This window comes from Heterocephalus glaber, unplaced genomic scaffold (genome assembly GCF_053883595.1).
Source record: "Heterocephalus glaber isolate CG9 unplaced genomic scaffold, H.glaber_assembly_v1.0 deba00001444, whole genome shotgun sequence".
Taxonomy (NCBI): Eukaryota; Metazoa; Chordata; class Mammalia; order Rodentia; family Bathyergidae; genus Heterocephalus; species Heterocephalus glaber.
This window is the reverse complement of record NW_028258297.1, coordinates 4,688,151-4,714,428: the sequence shown is the minus strand read 5'-3', so window position 1 is coordinate 4,714,428 and position 26,278 is coordinate 4,688,151. Positions and strand designations below refer to the sequence as shown.

The 26,278-nt window shown below is 54.5% G+C and overlaps 1 protein-coding gene across 4 annotated transcripts in view; it reads left to right on the top strand.

The window, feature by feature from the left end:
* Positions 1-26,278, top strand: part of Arhgap8 (Rho GTPase activating protein 8) — a 63,039-nt gene that overhangs the window by 15,463 nt on the left and 21,298 nt on the right. For 3 of the 4 annotated variants that reach the window (XM_004845420.4, XM_004845421.4, XM_004845419.4), the window contains exons 2-7: positions 5,164-5,307; positions 10,715-10,802; positions 14,135-14,266; positions 16,313-16,399; positions 21,288-21,392; positions 22,933-23,043. In XM_004845420.4, the coding sequence (XP_004845477.1) occupies positions 5,229-5,307; positions 10,715-10,802; positions 14,135-14,266; positions 16,313-16,399; positions 21,288-21,392; positions 22,933-23,043 (602 nt within the window). In that variant the 5' untranslated portion in view covers positions 5,164-5,228. Of the gene's footprint in view, positions 1-3,920; positions 4,139-5,163; positions 5,308-10,714; positions 10,803-14,134; positions 14,267-16,312; positions 16,400-21,287; positions 21,393-22,932; positions 23,044-26,278 lie in introns of all 4 variants that reach the window. The other variant, XM_004845418.4, reaches the window with a different exon arrangement.

Genomic DNA, 26,278 nt, shown 5'->3' with positions numbered 1-26,278 from the left:
TTGGCTGAAGGATGTTTTATCTGCCGGGACACAGTGCCTCGAGTCAAGAGGACAGCAGGTTCCCAGGGTCCATGCTGAGTTAGGCAACTCCCATTTCTGCCGCCATCTAGTGCGGTGGGGGCTGAGGGCCGGGGCACATTCAGGGACAGAGTGAAGTCGACTGCTGGCCAGTTAAATCTCAGATGTTTAGCCAGATTCCTTCCAGAAAACATTTTTTAGAAATAAACTTCTTTACTAATATCAAAATAATTTCTCAATGCATTAATTTAGTCTCTTAAAGTAGAGAATATTGGGTCAATATGCACTGAGTTTTTTCAAAGCAAAAATAGCATTCATTTTGTTAGAAGGGAGAGGTCGTCTCTTACCCAGGCCGGCGTAAGCAGTAAGAAGGATTTGTTATATGGTTGCATTCAGGTACAGTGGGATCCAGGTGCACAGCCTAAGGGGCTGCTGTTTCTCATCTCTCAGCCCTGTCTTCTGCCCTTGACTTCCTCTTCTCAATGCAGTCGCTATTGGAAGCTCAGAGTTTAGGCCCAGCAGGAGAATCTTTTTGAAAGCATCTCTTCTCAACTGGTAGAGAAGTTCAGGATTCACCATGATTGGACCAGCTGGGGTCACGTGATCCCTCCTGACGTTGGAAACTTGGTGCTGGGATGGTCAGGCAAGGTCACATGTCCCTGTCTTTGTGTCACTGCATGGGTGGTAGATGAACCACGGAGAGAAAGTGGGTGTGGTACTGGCAGAGGGCCAGGCAGGCTGGTGGCTAAGATAGGACACATCTGCCCTTTTCCTGGGAGGGCTGTGGGGTGCAGCTCAGGTGTGTGGCATCGTCCCGCTGGACCATGCTGGGCAGAGCAGGTGGGGAGGTCTCGTCCCTGTCGGCTGTCCCTTCCCTTGTGCCCCGGCAAACTCCTCACCGCCGTCTGTTTCTCCAGGTTTTGGGGTGGGCGGCTCCTTTCCTCTGGTGAGCATTCTGCATTTGAATTGCTCGGCCTGAGAACTTTTATTTATTTATTTTTAAATTTTAAATTTTAAAAAATTTTAATTTTTTGTAGGGTTAAACCCAGGTCCTTCCCACTGAGCTGTACTCCAAGCCCTTTTTAATCTATTTTTTATTTCAAACCGAGATCATAGTAAGTCACAGGATTGCCCAGACTGGCCTCAAACTGGATCTTTCTGCCTTAGCCTCCCAGAGTGCTAAGATTACAAGCATGCACTTTTCGAGGGGCACAGACCTGCTGGGCCCTCATGTCGGGGACCCCCATGCTGTGCCCTGGACACACAGTAGAATCAATGAGGGGGGACCCGGGGGTGCCCCCCATCTGTGCAGCCGCCTTCCTCCCCAGCTCCTGCTGCCCGCTCCCCTGCAGCCTCCACGCAGCCTGCCCACTCCCACACCAGCACTCCCTAGGCAGCCCCCAAATCTGCTGGGTTCCAGAGTGGCCCACACAGGCTGTCCGGAGGCAGGAGGTGACCCCTGCTGTCTCCGTGTCCAGAAGCCACCACCCCTGCCCGGTCACTGTGGGCCCTCGCCTGCCTTTGAGCCATCCCTCATGGGGACCATGAGGCCATAGCCTTTTCCATCTGACTTTTTTTTTTTTGGTGCCGGGGATCAAACTCTGGACCTTGCACTTGTGAGGCATGGTGGAACCACTGAGCTAACCACCCAGCCCTTCCATCTGATCTTTTGTGCAACACAGCTAGGTGCTCATGCTGGGGTAGGGCTGCAGCTTGATGGTCCCCACCCTCCTTCTGGCTGGTGGGTCTCACTCAGGATGTGCCCACATGGGGACTGCAGTGGTGGCCTGCACCACATCTGGCGGGTGTGTGCAAGAGTGGGATCTTTGAGGTGAACATCTGTAATCCCAGCACTCAGGAGGCTGAGGCAGGAGGATCACAAGTTCAAGGGCAGTCTGGACAATTTAGTGAGTTCAAGGCCAGCCTGGGGAACACAGAGTGAGACCCTGCTTCAAAAAAAGGCAGTGGGAAAAAAATAAAAATAAAAATAAATTTTTAAAAGGTAGTGGGGGGGATTTCTGAGTCTTGAGTATATAGATCTTTTAAAATTAGATTTCAGTTTGGCAGTTTGTGCTTCATTTGGAGGAGAGAAATTAAAACAGTGAGGGGCTCCCTAGAGGGCATTTCCTGTATTTCTCCTGGTGAAATGCCCAACTGGGCTCTGGGCACTTCTCCCTCAGGACCTCAGGAAGGACCCTCATGCCAAGGTCCCAAGTTAGCAGCGGCCTCAGGACAGTCCAGCCAGGCCGTCCACTGGCCAGGAGAGCATGGGGGCTGGGCCCTGAGGTCCTGGCCGGCAGAGGAAATGCTGTGTGCTGTGCGCTCACTATTTTGATTTTTTTTTTTTTGAGACAGGGTTTCACTATATAGTTTAGGCTGGCCTTGAACTCACTAGGTAGCCCAGGCTGGCCTCAGATTTGTGGTGATCCTCCTGCTTCAGCCTCCCAGGTCCTGGGATCACAGGCGTGTGCCACCACATGTGGCAGTGTTTTGAAGATCTGATCACGTGGCCCAAAACCACTCTCGGGGAGGACTTCCTTCCAGCTTTTCCCAGGCCCTGTCCTTGCCTGCCAACTGAGGGGACAGTTTGTCTTTCCAGAAACCCCCTGGGGAATGGGGTGCATGTTCTGGGGTTACTCAAGGCCTCCATGAATTACACCCCCATTCCCTGCTCACAGCATGTGGACAATGATAGCTCTGTGTCCTCATTTGACAGATAGGAAAACTGAGGGTCAGAGCGACCAGGAAGGTAAGGTCTACATGGCGGGGTACACAGGGAGGTGTGGCTCAGGGCTACCCGCTGGGCATCTGGGCGGGTCTCGCAGTGCACTGACCTGCAGGCCAAGCCGGTCACCACTGGGCACAGTGATGGGCCAGGGGGTTCAGTCCCCCCTCAAGTGCAGACTTCTCTCTCCAGGTTTCAAAGTGGCGAAGGGAGGGGCTACAGTCCTGAGCTGAACACCTGTCCAGCGTCACACACCCAGGCACAGGGGGTCTGGCCAGATTCTCACGCCCACTGCCACGTCCCAGAACTCTGCATTTTCCTCCTGGTTGCTGCTCTCAACCGCAGGGGCTGTGACCCATTCAGTCCTCGCCTGGGTTCTGGACCCCAAGGCCACGTGATAGCCGTGCAGTGGTGAGGTCCCGGTTTGGGCCTGCTTCTTGGTCCTGATGATGGGGTCCAACATTTTGGCTCCTTCTGTCTCTTTCCAGCTGTGCTCCTTCTTACTGTAGCATTTTTTTTCTCTTCTAATTTAGGTGAAATCTACATGACATGAAATCAACTTTTTCTTTTCTTTCTCACTCTCGCTCTCTTCTTTTTTTGTGGCACTGGGGATTGAACCCAGGGCTTTCACAGAGTCTTGCTAAGTATCTGAGTTGCCCAGACTGGGCTAGAACTCATGATCGTCCTGCCTCAGCCTCCCAGAATGCTGGGATTACAGACGTGCATCCCGCCTGGCCAGCTGAAATGAACCATTTTAAAGTGCACAGTCCAATGGCGTTTTGTTCACTTACAGTTTGGTTCTATGTAGTTCCAGAGAATGTTTGTCACCCTAGTAGGAAATCCTGTACCTACAGCTGCTGATTCTCTGTTCTCCCCGCCCTCAGTCCTGTGTCCCCCTCCAGCCTCGCTGGACTTGGTTGTTCTGCACACTTCTAGTCAGTGGGACCGTGCAGGGGGAATGGCAGTGCCAGGAGGACCCCTCAGCCCTCCTCTGCCTCAGCGGGGCTCCACAGTGGAGCATGTGGATGTGTGACATGCATGCACAAGGCCTTGCATGTCTGGCTTTTTTGCATCCAGGTTGTCGCAGGTCCCCGAATTCCTGCCCTCTTGTGGCTAAGGGACAGTCCACCATGCACACATGGCATCTGGCTGATCCACTCCCTGTTTATGCCAACAGGGCTGTCTCCTTCTTGTGCCTCCTGTGGCTAGCTCGGCTTTGAACACATGAGGACCTGTATTTGTTTGAGCCAGGTTTTCAGTTTTCCTGGGCACATAACCAAGAGCAGGATGAAGGTTTGTTTAGCTCACAGCTCTGGAGGCCGGGAAGTCTGAGGCCCTGTCCAACACCTGCTGGGTTCTTGTGCTGCATCCTGACATTCGCCAGTGACAGAGCAAGTGAGTCTGGGGGAGCTGCTTCTGTGACAAGGCGCTACCACCATACCCCTGATCCGTTCATTCAGAGCTGCCGATCCCCTCCAAATACCTGGTGTATATTGGGGGGTTGTTTTTAGCACACGAATCCAGGGTCCCATTCTGCCCATCGCTCTGGGCACGCGATGACCTACGTTTAGCTTCTGGAGGATTCACCAAACCCTATGGCGCTGTACGAGACAGGATCCTGCCATGGTGCAGTGACACTGGAGACTCCACATGGCTCACCACGGGCCACTGTGGATTTCAAGGCAGTTGTCCTCAGCGCCCATGGGTGTCCAGCCCCGTCTCTGTGCCCCCCACCTCCTCTATCCTTCTGTGCCTCCCTGGACCCCCTGGGTAGAGCCCACCTCCTCACCACGGCTGCTAGGGCTCATAAGTGACCACAAACCTGGTAGCTTAATACAACAGGAAGTTACTCTTTCACTGATCTGTAGGCCAGGGTTCAAAATCTGTTCACCAGATGGAGAGCTGTGCCCGTGGTGTGGGCCAAAGGCTGTGGGAAGAGGTTCTTCTGGCCTCTGCTAATACCTGAAGCTCCTGACATCCTTGAGTTGTAGCCACATCTTCACCCCCTCCTCACCCAGCAGGGTCCCCAGTTTCTGCCCTTGACCCTGCCCTCTTGGGCCTTGCTGCCCTCCAGCCACATTGCTAGCATCTGCCAAGGCAGTGTAGGTCAGGATTTGCCAGTTAACAATGTGGCCTCGGGCACATCACTCTCTGGGGCTCAGTTTCCACTTCTGGCATTGAAGACAGAACTGAGCCCTTGGATCTCCTTTCTCTCCCTCACTGCTACGCCTTGGGTGGGCATGCGGTGGGTGCAGTAAGTCAGGGCGTGTCATGGCTGCAGGGCAGAGGCGAGCACACAGAGGGCTTGTGGCAGAGGCAGGGGGACAGCAGAGGCTGGATGACTGTTACAAAGGACCCAGCAGGGCTGCTTCTTTCTTGAGAGTACCCTGAGCTCCTCTCACACCCACTGCCTTCCACAGAGCCACAGAGACCCCAGAAGGAGGCAGCCAAGCTGGGTGCATCGAGAAGACCGTCAGTGGTGGCCATGGCTGGCGAGGACCCCACAGTGAGCACCAGTCACCCGTTCTATGACGTGGCCAGGCATGGCATCCTGCAGATGGCAGGTAGGTCCTCGGCTGCATGGTCCCTGAGAGTGTGTATGTCTTGGGGACCAGGGGGCTTGGCCACAGGATGAAAGTAGTGGGAACAAGGTACCTGCCAATGTCCTGCAAGAGCAAGGACGTGCTTGTCACCACATTGTGGGACGCTCTGAGAAGCCTAGGGTAGTGGGAGCCCAAGTGAAATGGGCTGTTGTGCTGATGAAGGGCACTGTGCTGCAGTCTCGCATCCAGAACAACATATGTCTCCAAAGCTTAGCAGACCAGCCAGCCCACACCCGCACCTGCAGGTGCTATCCATCAGAGGAGAAGGGACTGCATCGCTTTAATATAGGCCTGGGGACCAGGAGCCCTCTGTGTGCCATCTCCCGCAGGCAGGTGCTCTTGCCTCTAGGTCGCTGCACTTGGCTTCTCACACCTGGCTGTCACCTCCAAGGTGCTGGGGTTCTGTAGAGGTGACGGACACAAAGGGCCACAGTTCTCCATCCAGTGAAGCCCCCAGAAAAATACAGTCGGTATGCACCAGATACAGGGGAGGAGCCAGAGGACAAGATTCTGCAGGTGCCCGGTCACTGAAGCCCTCAGTGTCCTTTCTACAAAACTGTTGGGGCTTGGGGGAAAGGGTGCTGGATCTGATGTGAGGGATACAGATCCACAGTTCAGGTGCCAACAAGAGGGAGATGGGAAACAAAGTTCATTTTGTAAGACATTAAAAGTGTGTTATTTGTGCTAATGTTCATTTAAATATTTGAATAAATCTTTTAAGATTTTCTGTTTTAGGTTTCTAATATGATAAATATATAGAGCTATAGAGCTATAATCCACGTTTTTAAGGCTGCTTGAGGTTCTTAATAGTAGCAACCCCAGAGCTCAATGGCAGCCATCTTTTGTATCTCTCAGGACTGAGGGGAGGTTGAGGGTGTCCAATCAAAAATCTGCTTGAGTTCTCAGGAGAAGAATTGAAGATAGTATTCTCTGATTTGATTGATTCCAGGATCAGGGCTTTGGGAACTGTTTTTCTGTGCATTTCCTGGATTCCTATTATTGATAGGTCTAGGGATTGTGTGCTGGCCAACTACCTTGGGATATTGTAGCTTACTGGCTGGGTTGGAGAAATAAAAACCTCCTGGCTGGCTTTTCCAAAATAGATTACCGGGTTCTGGGGTACTGGGTACTCCTTCTAGAGATGCTTTCTAGGGTCTTGTCTTCCTGAACAAAGAATTGGTCAAGATGGGGGGGGCAAAAGGTGGCAAGGTTTTAAGTTTATTAAAGGTAGGAAAGGAAACATGATCTGCAGAGCTAGTGTGAATCTTTTTTTTGGTACTGGGGATCAAACTCGAGTCCTTGCGCTTGCGCAGCAGGTGGCGAAACCACTGAGCTAAATCCCTGGCCCGAGTGTGAATTTTTAATTTTTACTGTTTGGGTTATTTATTTATTTTTTTAGACAAGTTCTCAATATGTAGTTCAGGCTGGCCCTTGAACTCACTATGTACCCCATGCTGGCCTCAAACTCCCAGCAATTCTCCTGCCTCAGCCTCCTGATTGCTGGAATTACAGGCACGCACCACCATGCCTGACTGAATTATTATTTTTCTTAGTCCATGTTTGCAGTACATAATGATTTCATTCCTTGTGGGGAGTTGGTACATGTACATAATGCATCTTAATTCTTTTTTTCCCCCCTTCCCCTCCCATCCCTCCCTGCAACTCTTGTTCCCTTCCCATTTGAAAAGACCTCCCTACTTTCTACTAGTTATCTTTTATTTTGCTCTTTATTTATGTTTTGGATTTCTTTTTTTTTTTTTTTTTTGGTACAAGGGATCGAACTCGGGTCCTTGAGCTTGCTTGTTTTGGGTTTCTGTATAAGAGAAAAACCACACAATAGTTAAGCTTGAGAGTCTCATTTATTTCATTTAACATTGTGATCTCAAAGTATATACATTTTCCTACAGACGACTCAAGTTTATCCTTCCCTATGGTAGAGTAGTGCTCCACTGTGTGTAAATACCATGCTTTCTTTATCTATTCATCTACTGATGGACATATAGGCTGCCTCCCAGATTTAGCTACTACGAATTGTGCTGCTATAAACATGGAACATTGTGATATGATGACTTTAACTCTTTCAGGAAGATACCTAAAAGGGAAATAGCTGGGGATGGAATGGAATTTTTCGTTTCAGTTTTTTGAAGAATCTCCACCCTGATTGCCAGAGTGGCTGTACTGGTTTACATTCCCCCAGCAATGGAGAGAGAAGGGTTCCTTTTTTCCCTGCAGCCTGGACAGCATTTGCTATTGTTTGATTTCTTGATGGTGGCCATTCTCTCTGGATTAAGATGGAATCTCAGGGTTGTTTTAATATGCATTTCTGACCTCCAGCAATGTTGAACATTTTTTTCATGCCTTTATTAGCCATCTTATACCTGGGATTTTGAAGTCTGATTGTTTCCTGGGCCATTGACAGATGGTACAATACTCTTTCTTGTCACTGGACAATCGGAAGCCTGACAAGTGTCCTAAGGAGCCTGGGAGAGGGAAGGAGGGTGTATTTGGAAACTGAAAATCCTCTGGATTCCAGACATCAGGGAGGCTTCTGGCCTCCTGGAGGAATGAGAACTGTGTCCTAAATAACAAGCAGCTCCCTGGACGGCCGACAGGGAGGGACACGGAAGGAGAGCTCACACCTGTGTGCCTGAGTGTGCTCCAGTGCAGCATATAAATGTAAACACAGTTCATTGTTCTCAGAGCCTCGGGGTATCATTTCAAGGAAACTCCCTGAGGACTGATGTCAGGACTACTTCCAAACCGGAAAGTCCTGTGCCTTTCCAGGAGGGGACCCTTACTTTCTTCAGGGTCCTGATAAGCTTCCTGTAATCAATGATTGCAGGGCTTAGGCCCCAGGCTGGGCTTGGTGGGTTCCAGGGAAGAGCAGGGAGAGAGTGAGGAGGATCAGCCCGGGAGGAGGAGGAGGGGAAAGGGGGAGGGAAAGCATTTGGGGGAGGAGTAAAGGGAGGTGGGGGAGGCCAGGGATAGGAGAGAAGGTGGCACCCAGGAGGCTGGAGGATCCTGGGGCAGAAGGGCGTGGGCTTCAGGGATGAGGAGAGAGCGGAGTGGGCTGCAGGGCCCACTGAGCTCCAAGAAACCACTAATGGTGGCAGTCCCATGCGACCCAGGACCCTGCATCTGGGAGACTCCCCAGCTGACCACTTCATGGTCCCTGGCTGGTGGGCAGGAAGAAGCCTCCATCCAAGTATCCCTGTCCCCTGGACGGAGCTTCAAAGAGCAAACATAGGAGCCAGGTGTGGTGGCACACATCTGTAATCCCAGCACTGGAGAGGCTGAGGTAGGAGGATCACCGTGAGTTCAAGGCCAGCCTGAACTACATAGCAAGACCTTGTCTCAAAAAACAAAAAGAGGCCCGGGGATTTAGCTCGGTGCCTTGAAAGTGCAAGGTCCTGAGTTCAATCTCCTGTACCGAAAAAAAAAAAAAAAAAAAAAAGCAGAAGTTGACTGTCTTGCAGTTCTAGGTCCAGAAGTCTGGACTGGAGATGTGGGCCGGGGTCTCCTGCAGGCTCTGGGGAGGATACACCCTGGCCCTGGTGTCCCTTGGGCTGCTGTGTCACTGATCTCCCCCACATTCCCCAGGGCCATCATCTCTCCTGGGTCTCTAGTCTCCCTCTCCCCCCATCACACAGGCATTAGTCTCTGGGTTTGGAGTGCACCCCAAGTCCAGGATGAGCTTGTCTGAACCACTAACAGGCCTGCAGTGCTGACCCTCTTCCCAAATAAGGCCTCATTCTGAGGTACGGGCTGAGGACAGGGTTGTGTATCGGGGAAGGCGCCCTGCTAACCCGCAGCACCAGGTGGAGCCAGGCAGAACTACCCCCTTTGCCCTGAGGGCCACACACCAGGTCCACCCGTGGCCACACCTGGTCTCCACTGCGGGCAGTGCTGCCCCACAGAACTTTCCCATGATGCAAAGTTCCCACGGCTACAGTGAGGGGTAGGTGAGCGGTAGGACCGCTCCTCACCCTGTGACGACTGAGCCCCTGCAGCCCATCCCTCCCTGTGGTGGACCAGTGGGGCAGTGGCCTGCCCAGCGGTTGGAAGGACAAGTGGGTTTGGAGGGCAGGGGTGGAGTCAGGAAGGAGGGGGACCATGCAGGTGGCTGAGAGGCGGAGGCAGCCTTCCCATCACCTGAGAAATGACAGAAGGTCCCTGCAGCCAAGGGAGGCTGGCAGGGTCAGTGCCTCTGGATCCCTGCTGCCTGGCCTCCTGTCCTGTCCCTCAGCACACGTCGGGCTGTGCTTCCCCGTGTCCTTGTGTGTTCAGTTGTAATAAAGAAGTTGTGCCAGGCATGGTGACACATGCCTGTAATCCCAGCACTCCGGGAGGCTGGACTGGAGGATTGCAAGTTGGAGCCCAACCTGGGCTACTTAGTGACTTAGCAGGAGCCTGTCTCAGGGCTGGGGATGTAGCTCTGTGTGAAGGTCCTGGGTTCAACTCCCCATACTGAAGATGAAGAGGAGAAGAGGAGAAGGAGGAGGAAGATGAAAAAAGAGATGAAAGAAGAGGAAAGAGAAGAGGAGGAGAAGTGGAAGGAGGAGAAAAGGAGCCACCACCCTCCCCAGTCCGGTCCTTCCTGAGCTGGGGGATCAGGATGGGGCTGGGTCTCTGGCCTCTGCCCCAGGCTATGGCAGTGCGTGGCAGGCGGGCTCTCACCACCCACAGGGGCCTGCCGTGTGCCCATCCCTGGGTCTCCAAGGACCTCCCCCAGGCTCTCCCCGAGGGCGGGCCCAGCTGTGTGAGGAGTCAGCACGGGGCCAACCCAGAGTCCAGGGAGGGTGGCCGGCCTCAGGGGGCTTTAATGTGGTGGGGTGGAGGTGCCAGAGCGGGCAGACCCTAGCTTTTGAGGTCAGAGTGTCTAGATTCAAATCCCAGGTGCCCTCAGCCTCGGTGTGGCCTGGGACAGGCAACCTAGCTCAGGTGGTGGCAGGCCTGCTTTCCGTCTGAAGTGGGAGACGCTTCCATCACATAGGCTGGTTATGGTGGCTTAACACGAAGGACTCTTCCTCCTCCTCTTTTTCCTCCTCTTCCTCTTCTTCCTCTTCTTCTTCTTTCTTCTTTTCCCAGAACAAACCCCAGAAACAGGGCCTTTGCACTGAGCTACATCCTCAGCCCTTTGCTTTTTCTTTTTTATTTTGTGACAGGGTCTCCCTAAATTGTCTGGGCTGGGCTCGAACTTGGGACCCTCCTGCCTCTGCCTTCCTCAGTGCTGGGGTTACAAGCCTGTGCCACCGCACTCTGTTACTGGTGTCCCTCCTGGGCCTCCGGCTCTACCGGGCCAGTCAGGGTCACTGTGTCCTAAGGCTCCCGGGGTGGCTGGAGGCTTAGGCCTGTGTCTCTCCCACAGGTGACGACTGCTATGGGAGACACGTGGTCACCTTCAGCTGCTGTCGGATGCCGCCCTCACACGAACTCAACCACCAGCGCCTGTTGGAGTGAGTCCCCCTGTCTCCACCCCACATCCCTGTGTCACCGCTGTCCCACAGGGCCTCCTGCTTGGGTTTCCTTTGCTGACTTTGGGAGTTGAGCTCTCACCTCCATGTCCAGCCCAGGGTCATCTGTGGACAGTCTGGGTCCCCAGGGCTCCTATGGCCATCACCAGTGCCATGGGTACAGTGGAAGGCTGGTTTGGTCTCCTTTCAGCAGTGGGTGCCCTCCCTCTGAAGCTGGGGACAGCCCTGCCCCAGTCCTGGGCAGGGAGGCCAGTGTTCCAGATCCAAAGCACACCATGCTGTTCCTTCAAGGCCTCACTGGGACACCTTCTGGAGCTGTGCAAGGGTCCTGTGGCATCCACATCCAAGGACACAGCAGGCAGCTGACCACATAGAGCTACATCATCTGGGGCTCCATGGCAGGGTCCTCCCTCATTTCTCCCTCTCCGTCTCCATGTTCACACGCCATCATCCCTATGTGTCTGCAAGTCTTCTCTCTTCTCGGCCACAGGACCAGGGCCTCTCTATCCCACGGTCACCTGGTTCCAGACTCAGTTTCCCCCCAGGGCTACCTTGTGGGTTCTGAGTGGAGTAGACAGGAGCCCCAGGGCTCCACTGCTGTTGTCCTTGGCCCTGGGTGTTTACTGGGTGCCCGGTGGAATGGGGGATACTATGGCCAGGAAATGGGCCTGAGACAGAAGGTGGGGAGATGTGCTCTTGGGTCACCCAGCGTCACCCTGTGCCACCCAGGTGTGCAGGGTTCTGAGGCTGGTACAGCGGGGGGCTGTGCAGGGCGGGGTGGGGGGGAGGCAGCAGGACTTCTGCGGCCTCCAGTTGGCTTAACGTCCCCACCCAGAGCCGCTCCAGTCTGCATGAGGGAGACTCTACTCCGGGCTTTGGGACCTGAGGGGACACCGCCCTCCCCAGCCCCTAGCAGAGCTACACAGGACCGGGCCTCTGGCTCCGCCCACCTCTCAGGCATGGACTCCCATCCTCCACGTCTCCCCTGAAGGCTACCAGCTCTCCGGGCCTCCTGGCTGCTTTCTATGAGGCCCTCACCCCTCTCTGAGGCCCTGTCTTCTGCCTACAGGGCAGGACAATATTTGGGCAATGAAGTCATGAAATATTTGGGTGATGAAGTCATAAAGGTCACGCGCAGAGGTCACCAGCCCCACAAGCTCCTGCTGTTGGAGGGCGGGGCACCAGCTCCCAGGTCACAGGTCACAAGGCCCAGGACACAGTGGCCCCAGCAGAGCCCCTTGGAGGACAAGCCCAGTGCTCTCCTGTCCACCGATGCTGACCTCCCTGACCACAGGCTCTGCCTGTCCCCTCTCCTGGGCCACTGCTCCATGTACACCCTCCCCAACACCTCCGTCTCCAGCCCTGTGCTCAGCAAAGTGGGAATTTGAGGTCAAAGGCTGCCAAGTAGATTGAAAATGTGTCCCGGAGTGTCAGTCACCTGCCTGTTGGCCAGCCAGTACCCCAGCAGGACCCAGCCTTCTCCAGCCTGGTGGCTTTAGATCCATTGTCTTGGGCTCCACCCCAGGCCTCAGGGCCCTAGGAGGCTGCCTAGTCTCCAGCTTCCTCCTCCTCTTCCTCTTCCCGGTCCTCTTCGCCTTGTGGGCCCTCTGCCCTCTTCCCTTATCCACTCTCCTGCTTCCTACCTGGCCTGGCACTGTCACCCCCTCCCACCTGTCCCTTGCTGCTGGCCCTGCTGCTGTCATGAGGCAGCCACCCAGCCACTTACCCCAGTACCAGTGGCCTCATGGGGACCAGTGCCAGAACAGTTGGCTCAACAGGCTGCGCCTCTGCCCCGGTTGCTGGCCACGAGGTGGAGACAGAGCAGCCCTGGTGGACACTTGGAGTTTGCTCCCCACCAGCCCTGGCATCCCCAGGTGTCCCATGTGAGGACACGAGGCTATGACACCCTGCTCCGGGTGCCCCCCACTCAAGCCACCTGGTTGTAGGCCAGCAGCATGGGGTCTGGGCAACTCTGGGGGACAGAGGCAGGGCAGGGTCACGGGTCATCGGGGGATGGCTTGGGCTGGAGGGCCCCAGAGAGTCACCAGATGCAGGCCTTGGGCAGGCTCCTTTGGAGGCACCTACGACAGCTGCAGCACACAGTGAGGACACCCAGGTCTCTAGACAGAGCTGGCGGCAGCTGTGCCCAGCTCTGCAAGTCCCTGAGGCCCATGAGGCGGCTCTTCCTGGGGGATTCGCACCCAGATGGTGGGAGCTGGGAGAGAGGGTCACCATCCCAGAAGACTGCCACCCAGGCTCCAGTGACACACACTCCCCTGATGCAAGGTACACTTGGGGCTGCATGACAAAGACCCAGGAGCCTTTCCTAAGGGACTGCTGCTCACAAAGGTAAAGTGCCTCCAGCGATAGGTGTGGTGGCATGCACCTCTGATCCTGGCACTCAGGAGGCTGAGGCAGGAGAATCCTCATGAGTTTGAGGGCAGCCCAGGCTACTGAGTTCAAGGACAGCCTGAACTACTAGCAAGACCCTGTCTCAAAAAAACCAAAAATAAATAGAGAGAGCTGAACAAGGCCTTTCCACAGTAACACAAGGGCAGGGCTCCCAGTTGCAGCGGAGAGGAATCAGCACCCTGCACCCCAGAAAGGGATCAAAGGGAGCCCCCGGGAGGAGTCATCCCTGGGGGTGGCCAAGTGCCTGGCAGGGCAGAGTCAGGGTTCTGCCTTCACAGTCTAGACAGATATCAGGAGGCACCTCTGGAAAGTGGGGACAGAATGAACTTCCAGACACGTAGCCCAGTGGCCAGGAGTGGAGTGGGAGGGTCCAAGGGTGCGGTCCAGGCGGTCTGGGGTCTTAGCCCTGCTTGCTAGTGCTTCCCTTGGGGGGGGCGCCCCCTCTTCCTCCAGCGTCCTGTGTGTGTGCAAGTCCTGTCCTCCCTGGCCTGGGGCTGTACCACAGCCCCCTTGACCTCTGTCCCCCCTGCTGAGTCCTCTCTTGACGTCTGTCCTGTAAAGTTGCGTGTGGCTGTGTTAGTCCTCCTCCAGGACTGGCTTCTTCTGAGAACCTCAGTTTACACCTGCGAAGGATTTCTTACAAATAAAGCCACCTTCCCAGGGTCTGAGAACTTGACGTGGGTGTCTTTGGGGGTCACACTTCAGCCTGCCCCTTCCACTGAGCAGTTGTGTGACCTTAGGCAAGTGATGGAACATCTGCAGCTCAGTCCCTGGCGAGCAGAGTCTAGGTGGCCCTGGTATGAGCTTGTGTGGCACCTGCCAGGTGACCACACCTGCCAGCAACGGGAGGCATCTTGGGGAGAAGCTGGTGATTTTCGTGATGAGTCTATATTTGTGCACAGGTACCTGAAGTTCACGCTAGACCAGTACGTGGAGCACGACTACACCATCATCTACTTCCACCATGGTCTCAACAGCCGAAACAAGCCATCCCTGAGCTGGCTGCAGAGCGCCTACAAGGAGTTCGACAGGAAGTGCGTGCCTGGGGCTGTGGGACTGTGGGGTCGAAGCTGTGCAGAGGGGGGTGGTGGCCAGCGTGGGGAGCTCCCGTGTAAGGTAGCAGCAGAAGCCCCTGATGTTCAGGACAGAGACGTGAACAGGGACAAGGCGAAAAGTCACACCACTAGCTTGGTGGCCCTCCAGGAGGGAAGACATGAGGCAGTGACCTCCGGGCAGTGGTCATTTGACCTGGGCCAGAGGGGACCAGGTAGGGGTGGGAGGAAGATCCTCGCTGTGGTCTTCAGTGGGTGCCTGCAAGGGAGTGAGTTCTCTGTCACCAGAGGCATGCAAGTGGAGCTCCAAATCCGTTAAGATGGGATTCATGTGGAGAGAGTTTCCTGCCTTCTTTCCTGCTCTGTCTCCTGCTGGCTTCTCACACTCCTGACCCTCTGACAGCTCACTCCTGTGAAGGACAAACCCGCTCACACCCCAGTGTCCTGACCCCCTTCCCGGAGTGCTGATACTGTCCTGGGTGGCTTCTGGCAAAGGCTATAGCCTCCAAGGGTGGATGTGGAGGCCACCACACTGTGGGTTCCTGGACAACTCAGAAGTCTTTGCTTCAGTCCTGCAGCGAGGGCCCTGTAAGAATGCCTCACCTGTGTTTCCTAGCAGGGGGCACTGGGAGCCCACACACACCTCCCTCCTCAGCCTCAGGTGCTGGCTGCACCCTCTTCCTGATGGGTTATTACTGAGGCAGTTGCCAGACCCCGGGGGCAGAGCAGTGGTGTCCACTGAGGCAGGGCTTCCTCTTTGTGTTGCTGGTCCATGGCAATGTGGATGCATGATGTCCTGCCCATGAGGCACTGATGATCTCTTTGAATCCTCCATCGCACAAGCTGCTCCTTGTTCATCCTGCAAGCTGGCTCCTGGGCCCTGGAATTCATCCCAGTCCGTGTTGGGCCCTGTCCTGGCCCGCTTCGTGCTCACTTCCCTGCTTCCAGCTCCCATGCTCTGGCTCCTCCTGTGTTTCTCTGGCCCCCGCTCAGCAATCCGTCCTTTCTCTGAGGACCCTGGTTCCTCCTAGTGGGGACCTCCTGGAGACCCTCTCAGGGCACGGAGTTAGGGTGCATGTGTACTCCTGTATGTGCTTGTTTGTGTTTGTTCTCCCTGCCCACCTGTGGCGCTGAGCCCACTGCCCCTACCTGGCTCCTGTCCACGCTGCAGCTGTCTAACATCTCCCCTCTGCCACCCACTCAGGCTCCGGCATCCTGACCAGTATTTCATATTTAATCATAGCTGTTTTTTCACAAGTGGCCGGTGTAATCCCTGACATTCTGACGGTGGGGCTTTGGGGTGCTAAGCACTGGCTCCAGAGTCGCTCTGGCTGGCTCCTTCCCAGGAAGAGTGGGTGTCCTTGTCCCTGGAGGCTGGGACTCCCCCCAGGCCACATGTCACCCTCTTGGTCCCCAACATGCCACTGCCTCTTCCCACCCCAGCTGGTCACCTGCCTTCATCTGCCAGCCTTGCATGGAAGTGTCCAGAAGCAGGATTGGAGCAGGGATGCAGGAAAGCTAAGAAGCCTCGTGTCCCCCAGGGCCACCCCAAGTCCCTCGTGTAGTGTGCAGTTGCTGGCCTTGGCACAGCAAGCTCCTCTGGTCCAGGCGTCCTCAGGCGTAAGGTCTGTGCACTCAGTGGTGCCAGCTGTTGGTAATCAAGTCGGCCCGGGCCATGCGCCTCGACCCCTCCCCAGCAGGGAGCAGCTGCAGAATGGTGTACGCTGAGGAGTACAGTTTTCCCCACTTTTGAGCCCCTTCTCTTTTTGTGGGACTGAGGATCAAACCCAGGACCTTCACACTGAGCTCCATCTGCAGCCCTTTTAAATTTTTTATTTTGGGACAGTGTCTTGCTGAGTCGCTAGGTTGCCCAGGCTGGGTTTTCATTTGTGACCATCCTGTCTCAGCCTCCCAGAGTGCTAGGATTAAGGCCTGTGTTACCACCTCCAGCTACCCTTTCTTTTTGTTTGTTTGTTTGTTTGGCATCCTCTTATTGAGACCCAGGGTATCTCTCGGTCCCCTCCACAGGTACAAGAAGAACCTGAAGGCCCTGTACGTGGTGCACCCCACCAGCTTCATCAAGGTCCTGTGGAACCTCTTCCGGCCCCTCATCAGGTATGTCTGTCTGTGAGGACCCACAGGGCCCAGGTTGCGCTGCTGTCTCTGGGGTATCCATGGAGGGGTCGCCCTGCCTACCCCCAGGGACTGCACTGAGTCCCAGGATGGCCATTCGTGTGCCCTGGCCCTCTGAGGGTCATGGGCGGAAGTACCACCCACTGCACCTGCCGGGCATGCCCCGGTGTCTTCAGCCTCCTGTGACGAGAGCCCCACATTCTGTAGCTGTTCCAGGGTCCCCTGAGCGTTCTCAGGCTCTTTTCACTAGAAGGACTTGGAGTGCTTGTCCTCACTGTCCAGCCTGTCACGGGGCAGGGACGGGGCACAGTGAGGGCCTGGAAGGCAGGCAGAGCCCCCTGCCCTGTGGGCCTGCACTGGACGGTCCCAGCAGTGACTGTGACCTGCAGTGGACCCTGCTCCCCAGGGAGGCGCCTGAGCCTCAGCACCTAGGGATTTCCTTGCAACCAGCCCTAAAGGCCTAGAGCTACACGGCTGACCTCAGTGACTGTCTCTGTCCCTGCTGGGGTTGGACTGTGACAGCCCAAGTCCCGCCCCCCCCCAGATCCCATGGCTGGCATAAAACCACATGGTGTGGCCCGAGGCCCAGGGTGCAAGGCGGATGTCCCAGGAGCTCAGGGCACCTGGGACCCAGCCGGGGCCAGGCCCTCCTTCAGAAAGTGCAGAGTTTAGATGCTCCAAGCCTGTAGGTTCCCTTTGTATTGGGTTTTGTTTGTTTTGCTTTGTTTTGTTTTGTGAGAGGGTCTTGCTCTGTAGTCCAGGCTGGCCTTGAACTCACGGAGATCCTCCTGCCTCAGCCTCCCAAGTGCTGGGATTATAGGCATGCGCCACCACGCACATTCTGCAGGTTCCCTTAACCACACCCAACCCGAGCCACCACCCAGGCACCTGGGGACAGCTGTCCGGCTCCTCCTCAGACGCCTTCCCTCTGGGTGACTTCTGCCTCTGTAAGCAGAAGGAGCCCCAGGGGGTGGTGAGACCCAGGCTCTGCCAGGCTCACACGGGCAGCTTCTCTTGCCCTGTTTCAGCCACACACATCTCCACAAACTGCACGGGGCCGGGTAGCAGGTGTGGGGCAGCAGGCAACCCAGGTATGAGGCTATACCCAGACCGGCAGACTCGGTTTCTACCTGGTGGCTCTGGCCCAACCCTGGACAGGCTTAGTCCAGGAGGGCCCAGGTGTGCACAGGGACGTTAGGACACTTGGGTGAGGCGGTGGCATCTGAGTGAGGGTGCATGCAGCACTTTCCCATCGCCGGGACAAAGTACTCGACACAGGCCGCATAATAGGGGTTTATTTGGCTCACAGTTTCAGAGGGTTTGGTCCATGGGTAGCTGAGTCCTTTGAGTGGTCTCCCTTCCTGGACATACATGGCCCTTGAAGGCCTCTGCTGCTTCCCCATGTGTCCTTTAGTCATGCCTCCTCCTGAAACCCACCCTCAATGGCTCATAGGCCTGTGGCTCCTGAACTCCATGGCTTCTGAAGCCCCAAACCACCATGGGAGGTAGGTATTACACCCTGTGCACAGGTGAGGACTCAGGCAGAGCTCAAGGATCCAGGGCCACATCCAACCCATCATCCCATCTGACTCCCGGAAGTGGCCCAGTCCCCCAAAGCAGGGATAGCTCTGGTCCTCTGACACCTGCACCCCACCCACCAGCCCCTTCCCAGGGGCTGAGCTGCTGTGTCCCATCCTGTCCCTGTGTCCCTGTGTCTGCCACCACACCCACCCTTGGGATTTCCAGCAAGCCTCGGTCCTTGGGGTCTGCAGCCCTTCCTCACGGTGTGGTCAGTGGGACGATGACCCCAGCGATGTTCACACCCAAGTCCCCAGAGTCTGCGAATGTGTCACCTCTCATGGCAGCAGGGACTCTGCAGATGTGGCTAAGTGAAGGACTTACTCTGGGACATTTCCGAGGTTATCCAGCTGGCCCCGAGGGGCTGAGAACAGAGGAGGAGGTGGGGGAAGCTCAGAGACGCCAGCCACTGACTTTCAAGATGGGGCCAGGTGGCCTTAAATCAAGGACACCTCCAGAAGCTGGAAGGGCAGAAAGTGGGCCCACCCTGGAACCCCTCAGGGACCGGCCCTGCCACACCCTGTTCACCCCTCCAAGACCTATGTGGGCTTCTGGGCCTGGGCCTGCAGGAGATTGGGCTGTTGTCTGGGCTGTCAGGTTTGCGGCGATTTGTTCCAGCAGCCGGGACGCCCTTACGTGCAAGCCAGGCTTGCTGAACATGCCCAGCGCTCGTGTTCTGCTGCCAAGGCCCTGCTCCCCTTCTTGCCTCACCAGATCTCCATGTCCTGTTAGCCCACGTGTGCAATGCCTGCTCACACAAATGCGTATACATATGTGCTCCCGTGCACACACACCTGTGCACACATGCACAGCTGGTCAGAGGCTCCTGGCCAGCATCGTGGTCCCGTTCCACCCCCCCAGCCTTGCCTGATGCCCACCCTTGTGTGCCCACCTCAGCCTGTCTTCCATTTCACCAACATTCCCTGCGGACTTTTCACCCTGCACCTGAGCTGCGGCCACCAGCCTGGGATTGTGTGCCTATCTCCCAGCATCTGAGTCCCATGGACAGCAAGGCGGCCACTCCTGGTCACCTGGGAGCCGTGGACAGTGTCAGATGCCAGCTCTACACGATGTCCTTTGCCTTGGAAAAGCTGCCAGGGCTCTGGAAACCTCTCAAGCTGTCAGAAGAAACCCTTGCTACCATAGTGGAGGTGAAACAGATCTGAGGCCAGAATGCCCAGGCTGTCTCTGCCCCATGGCCATGCAATACCCTGGGCAGGAGATGCAGCTGCTCTGCCTCGGTTTCCCCATGTGGCTGGCAATGCTCTTAAGTTGCCGACTTGATGCACATGGAGTGTTTAGAGCAGAGACTGCCCAGCACTGGCAGATGCTCAGCATTTGTGCTGTGTTTTTTTTAGTCTTCACATTGTCCTCTTAGGATGAATCATTGCAGTGTCTTATGCACCTTTATGCTGGCCAACTTTCCTCATTTCAGAGAAGAGGAGCTTGATGTTCAGAGTGGTTACGAAGCCTTTCCCAGGTCCCAGTAAGGACTCTGGCTGGGATTCTGGCTCAGGCCTGTGTGGTTTACCCCTCATCCTCTCCCAGACCTGGGCATAAACAGATGCCAGGAGAGGACCCTGGGAATCAGGGTGGCAGCCCTGAAGTCAGGCTAGGGCTCCACTGCCTGTGGCCTGTGTGTGGTTGAGCAGCCACCTGACCGCACCGCACCTAGAAGTCCCTGTCTGAATTGGAGGAAGTGGATGAATTCGGCCACTCTCAAAGGCCCGCACATAGGGAACCCTCAGGTTCTGCCCAGACCCCTGGACTCCCACACCCTGAAGTGAGGCCTGGCTCCTGCAGCGACAACACAAGTCACACATGATTCCACCATCATGTGTGCTGGGGTCCCAGGCTGAACCTGGCTTGGGCTCTCTTCAGGGTATGAGGGGCAGGAAGCAGGGCCCTGGATGCCCTGCCCCTGGAGCCTGGCATCTAACAGATGCCAGGCAAAAGGGCCTGTGTGAGTAGTGTGGCTGAGAGGCCTGTCTGGACAGTTGTGTGGGACAGCCAGGCCCTGTGGCCTCGGGGGACCATCTGCTCCATCACTCAGGCTGTCAGCAGCCTTTCACTGCCTGGGGCCAGCTGTCCCCAGGTACTGCACGCTCTGAAGCACAGGGGACAGGGAACTCCTGCAGGACCTTGTCCTTTGGGTGCTGGGCACGCTGCAGCTCTGGCCTTCAGCTCAGGTTCCTGGGCTCCTACCTAGCGGCATCCTTGAATGCCCCACCAAAATCACCAGTAGGTGGCTGGGAGCCTGGACACCCAGGGCTGATCTCCCTTGGCCACTAGGGGGCGCCAGTGCCTGCCATGTCCTGGAGCAAACAGAGGCCAGGAACCCCAGAAACTAGCTTAGGAAGTGGCCTAGAGCTGGGACCCATGCTGGGCTGAGCATTTGAATTTTTCTCACCCATTTGTCCGTCACAATCTCCATTGTGGGGCTTTTGTTTTTTGCAGTGGTGAACTGGGTTATTTTAATTTCACGCCGTATATGTTTAAAACAGGAGAATACTTATTTCAACACTTGCAAATCATCATAACAGTGACAAAATGTGTTTGGTTTTGCTGAGTACATAACTTTCCTTTTCTGGCAACTCTGCGATCCATTTCTCACATTCCTAGTTGTACAATTTAAGTGTATACAGCCAGGAAATAGCGCTGTTCTAGAAATTAACAAAATAAAACCAGAGTGCGTTTTGCAGTGCAGGAAACCGAGCCTCATTCATAACAATAATCGTCACCAGAGAGTGACTAGTTCCTCCACCTGCCCTGGGAGGGACAGCCCTCGTTTCCAGAGGGACCCAGATCTTGGGAGGTGGGGTGAATTGTCCTGAGTCTGAGGCAGAGGGTGGAGTGGCTGAGGTGGCTGGGCCTGCTCTGCCTTTCTGGCTCTGCTCACTTCCTGGGCTCACCAGGAACAGACACGGACAAGCAAGTGGGGAGCCGCCTCCCGTCACTGCGCCTGGCAGGGCGGGGCTGGCCCTCGTCCTCAGTCCTCAGTCTCAGTCCCCTCGAGGTGTTTCCCGCTCCGGCACCACCTCCTATATCTGCAGATTCACAGCGAGGCAGCTATTTATTTTTATGCGGTGAGTGTGGGGCTCCTCTCCTCCTGCAAGCCAAGCTTCTCCCCCCCTACAACACGCGCTGCTTCTTTATGTTCTGCTTTTAAGTTGCGTCCGTGTTTACATTTTCCTGATGTGAAAAACCCTTGCTTTGCTCCTTCAACGCCCCACAGCCCCTGTCCTCTCTCCGCTGTTACTTAATCCTCCTCTTCTGGCCTCTGCTTTCTCAGCCACAAGTTCGGGAAAAAGGTCACCTATTTGAGCTATCTGAGCGAGCTCCGAGAACATCTCCAGTATGAGTATGACCAGCTGCCCATCCCCCCGGAGGTACTGCGGTGAGTGTCCCCTGAACCCATGAGGGTCCCCAGGCCCAGACCCATCTCGCTGAGCCTTCACCTCCAAACCTGCACCTGGATTCAGCCCAGGAATCTGTGGCTTCCACAAAGACTGTGCTGTCAGAGATGCGAAGTGCTGATACAGGGACAGGGACTGTGAAGCCACGTGCGTGGGCGGAAGTTTTCCTCGTGGCAGAACTGATTGAAAACACGAGGCGTAGCCTGGCAGTCGCTGCTCACTGCCTCTGTGCTTGCTGTTTCTGCTTCTGAGCAGGAAATCAGGAACTTCGCGCCATGTGGCCCGAGCCGTGTGTGGAATGACATGTTCCCTGCGTGTTACAGGTGTCCTGGAAAACAACCCTCCCCGAGTCTCAAACTCTGCTGGAAGCTTAGGGGCAGCTGAGCAGGGCATGACCCTGGCCACACGGCCTGGGCAAAGTGGGCCAAGTTCAGGGCACCTCTCGGGGCCCACCTGGAACCCCTCTGCCCTCTGCCTCCCTGTTCAGCCATCAGAGCCCTCACCAAGCTGTGTGAAGGAAGTGGTGTCCACTCTGGACGCCGTACAACATGATGAGAATATGGAAGTGTGCAGGGAATGTGGTCCCCATCCAAAGCACACTCTCAGGCTGGCAGGGGCCCCAAGTCAGTGACAGCAGGGCCTCAGGAGGCATTGAACCCAGCTGGGGAGGAAATCTCGGAAGACTTCCAGGAAGAAGTGAGTCTTCAAGTGCATTTCAAGGGGTCACTTGGCCAGGTTGAGAGGCAGGGAAGGAGGTTTCTGTAGAGGTAGGGAGCAGTGGCACCAAGCAGAGCATCCTGGGCAGGGAGGGGTACTCTCAGAGTGAGAACTGGACCCAAGGCCCTGGGGTGACAAGGAAATCCGTGGTCTCCTGTGGGTTTGGATGAAACCCCACCCAGGATGCACTGTGGTAACTGGGGCTGAATGTGTTTCTGGAACAATCCGAGCTGGTGACTAATGGGAATCTCGTGTCCCCTTGCCTGTGAAAGTGATGAAGGGATAGTCCAGGGCCTGGGGTGACCCTGAGGGCACAGGTCCTGTGGGTCAGGAGGGACTGGCCTTGGCCATCGGGAGGTCCTGAACCCCACAGCAGTCCCAAGGGTCACAAATCCGACCTGTGGTGGGAGCTGCAGCTGGTACTTCATCCCTACGCCCCAGGTGGGTGCAGGAGACCCCAGCCCAAGGGGAGGGCAGGCATCGCTGTTGGGATCAGGGCTGGGTCCCAGCTCCTGAGTAGGAGCGGGGACCCGGACCCAGCCGAACCTGTTTCCCCACCTGCCCCATTTGCCCTAGTGGGACCACACTTCCTGGCTTTTGTATGGACCCCAGGCATGGGGGGATTTTGAGTGTGTGTGTACAAGTGTGTGTGTGTGTGTGTGTGTGTGTGTGTATGAGGCAGATGTGGCCCCCTCAGGATGTGGCCATCTGGGAGTGACTGATCACCATGTGGCACCCACAGTTGGCCTCCTGTGGCCCTGGCTGTCCCCCACAAGGTGTGACCCCACCTCTGTCATGTTGCAGGCATGATGAGAAGCTGCGCAACCTGCATGAGGGACGGCCACACCCTCCTGCCAAGATGCCACCCCCACGGCCACCTCTGCCCACACAGCAGTTCGGTGTCAGTCTGCAATAGTAAGTGACCCTGGCGGGCCCTGTCCCTCAGCCCCGGGACGCACCTTGGTCCCCATCGGCCCAGCTTAGCACGTAGGAAAACGAAACCAGAGGTCACCGCTGAGGCTGAGGGCTCACAGCTCTGCATGTCTCTGAGCCCATGTGTGGGGACCCAGCAGCTGCAGGCAGAGGATCAGGGTCCCGGCCTCCAGGCCTGGTTCTGGGTCCCCTGCTGCCACCTTCCATGTGAGGCACAGGCAGCATCACACCACGGGGAAGCGGTGCACGCCTGCAAGCCATCCCCACCGGGCTGGCCCTGGTCTCCCACATCCCCAGGGAGCACAGCCTGTCCCTCCTGACTGTCTTGTTACTCTGCTCTCCTCTCCGCTTGTCCCTGATTTCTGAACCCATGGAACTGGAATATGCAGTCCTCAGTCTTCGCGGCTCTTGTGGTCATTCTTCGGCTCCGCCTTTCCCCCCGTTATACCAGGCCATTCCACCTCTTGGTTACGGTTACGTGCCTTGGCAGCACCTCCTCTGGAAAGCCTTCCCTGACTGCGCACAGCCCCTCCCCCAGCATCCGGGTCCCAGCAGGCCGCCACGGAGTCTGCAGCTCTCCCAGCACCAGGTCGTCAGCTTGTCCCTCCTGTTCCTTGCCCTGGCTGGCCATAGACCCATCTGGAGGAACTTGCAAGAGATGTTTCGTCCTCCAGCTGCCATGGGCCAGTCGGTTCAGACATACGCAGTGTTTGGAGAAGCAGCCCGGTGTCCTGGAGCGCAGTTTCGTTTTAGATAGTTTTCATAGGAAACTCACATGCAATTTTCTTTTTAAAAAAATCTGACTATCTTTAGGACCCTCAGTGGCCTGACAGGGATGGACCAGCTCTCTGGTCCTGCTGGAGTGGCCAGGTCTGGTGATTGTACGTCAGGTCGTGAGTGTGGAGGTTTAGTAGGAAACTTCTTGTGTTTTAAGGGCATCTTCCTTGTGTAAGACCTGGACCAGCGGCTACTCTTGCCTGTGACATCCCGATGTCCCCCCTGCTGTCCCAACACACTGGATCCGTGCAATGAGACTGGGGTGCCAGGGGAGCCATCCCACACACTGTGGGCCAGGAGGGTGGGGATGAGTGGATTTTCATCACCAGTGGCAGCAGGTCCTGGATGAGGCCCCAGCATCCCAAAGATGTCCGTGTCCTGGTCCCCCTAAACCTGTGACTATGTCACCTTATGTGGCAAAAGGGACTTTGCAGTTGTGGCTAAGTAAAGGACCCTGGGGAGGGGAATTATCCTAGATTATTATCTGGGTGGCCCAGAGTCACCCCTAGGGTCCTTAAGGGTCTGAGTCAGAGAAGGTGATGCCCATGTGGAAGGAGAGGTCAGAGTGACCTTGGCTGTGAGCCCCGAGTGGAGGCGGCTCCAGCTGAACTCAGGACCTTGCGCTTGCAAGGCAGGTGTGGCCCTCTCACAGACTTCTTTTTTCCCACTTAGTTTATTGGTACATTTTAGGTATGCAGTACAGTTACATTCATCATTGGGATCTTGTACCATTACATGAGTATCTTGGTTCTTATTTTTTTTTCCCCTTCCCCTGCCCTCCCTTCACCCCTTCCACCCTTCCCTCTTGGCAAAGACTTTGTTTGCATTTTTTTCCTTTTCTCATATTTTTTCTTTTCCCTTCTTTCCTTTCCCCTACCCCTCCCACTTCCCTTACTCCTTTAGACCTTTACTTCCTATTACACAATATCAGTTATACATTTTAAAAATTATAATATCAAGATCTAGGAGACATTACCACAGATTTTACAGAATTTAAAAGGATATAGAAAGCATATTACAAAAATCTTTTTTGAAATAAATTTGACAACTTCTAAGAAGTACCTTGGAAAACAAATTAATGAAACTGACTCTGGAGGAAATATAAAATTTGAATAGCACCTACTGAAAGAAAGTATATTCCTAGCTTGAAAACCTACCTATATAACAACAACAGGCTCATATACATTTTAACTGATGAATTATATCAAACATTTAAAGCAGAGAAAAGAAGGAACACTTCTCCCCTCATTTTAGGAAATCAACATTGTGCTAATACTAAAACTGGATAAAGAAAATAGAAGAAAAAAGTGTGAACATAGATAAAAACTAGTAGAAGTCAGATCTGGCAGTATGTAGAAAGTGATTTTATTGTAGGGATGGCAGTGTTGGTTTAGCATTGGAAGATCCACCCACACAAGTCATCATTTTAACAGAGGAAAGGAAAAAGCCATATGATCCTGTCATTAGTTGCAGAAAAAGTATTGGACTAAATTCTATAGCTGTTCATGCTAAAAGCTATCAGGAGACTAGAAGTAGAACAGAACCTTCTCAACAGAAAAGACAGGTACTCCATACTTCTAGCAAAAATGCCTTATATGGATAGAAAAGATACAGTGCTTTCTCCCTAAGGTGGGGAACAAGAGCAGATATGCCTACTCTTCATCTGTCCACTAAACTTTGATACATAGGCCCAAACCAAAATAGTCTGGCAATAAAAAGAAACAATTAGCATAGGATTGGCAAGATAGAAGTAAAATCTTTATATGCAGATGAAATGATCATCTACAGAGAAAATACTAATAAATCTCTAGGAGCCCCTAGAACTTGTATCTGAATTTAGCAGGATTAGAAAACACAAGGTATATATGAAAATTCAGGTCAGGGCTGGGGATTTAGCTCAGTGGTTCTGCCGCCTCCCTCGCAAGCAGAAGGGCCCGAGTTCAATCCCCAGTACCAAAAAAAAGAAAAAAAAAATTCAGGTCTATGTATACTTGCTATAAATGAAGAATTGGATATTGAAATTTGAAAGTTATGTAGGAGTACAAAGGACCTAGAAAAGTAAAAAAAAAGAAAAAAAAACAGTGTTGGAAGACATTTATTACCTAATTTTAAGACTTCCACTAAAACTACAGTAATCAAGGCAGTGTTGGTGTAAGGAAAGACATATAGATCATTGGAATAAAACAGAGAATCTAGAAATAGAACCACACATATATGGTCCACTAAGTTTTGAAAGATTATTTAACATTAACATTTTATAGAACATAAACTCAACTCAAGAGCAGAGGAAAAGATAGTGTTTTCAGCAAATGGTACTAGAACACCTGTTATCCGTATGTAAAAAATTAACCTCAACCCTTTATTTCCATACATAAAAATATCTTGAAAGGATCTATGAACCTAAATATGAAAGACTAAAACTATAAAACTTTAAGAAGAA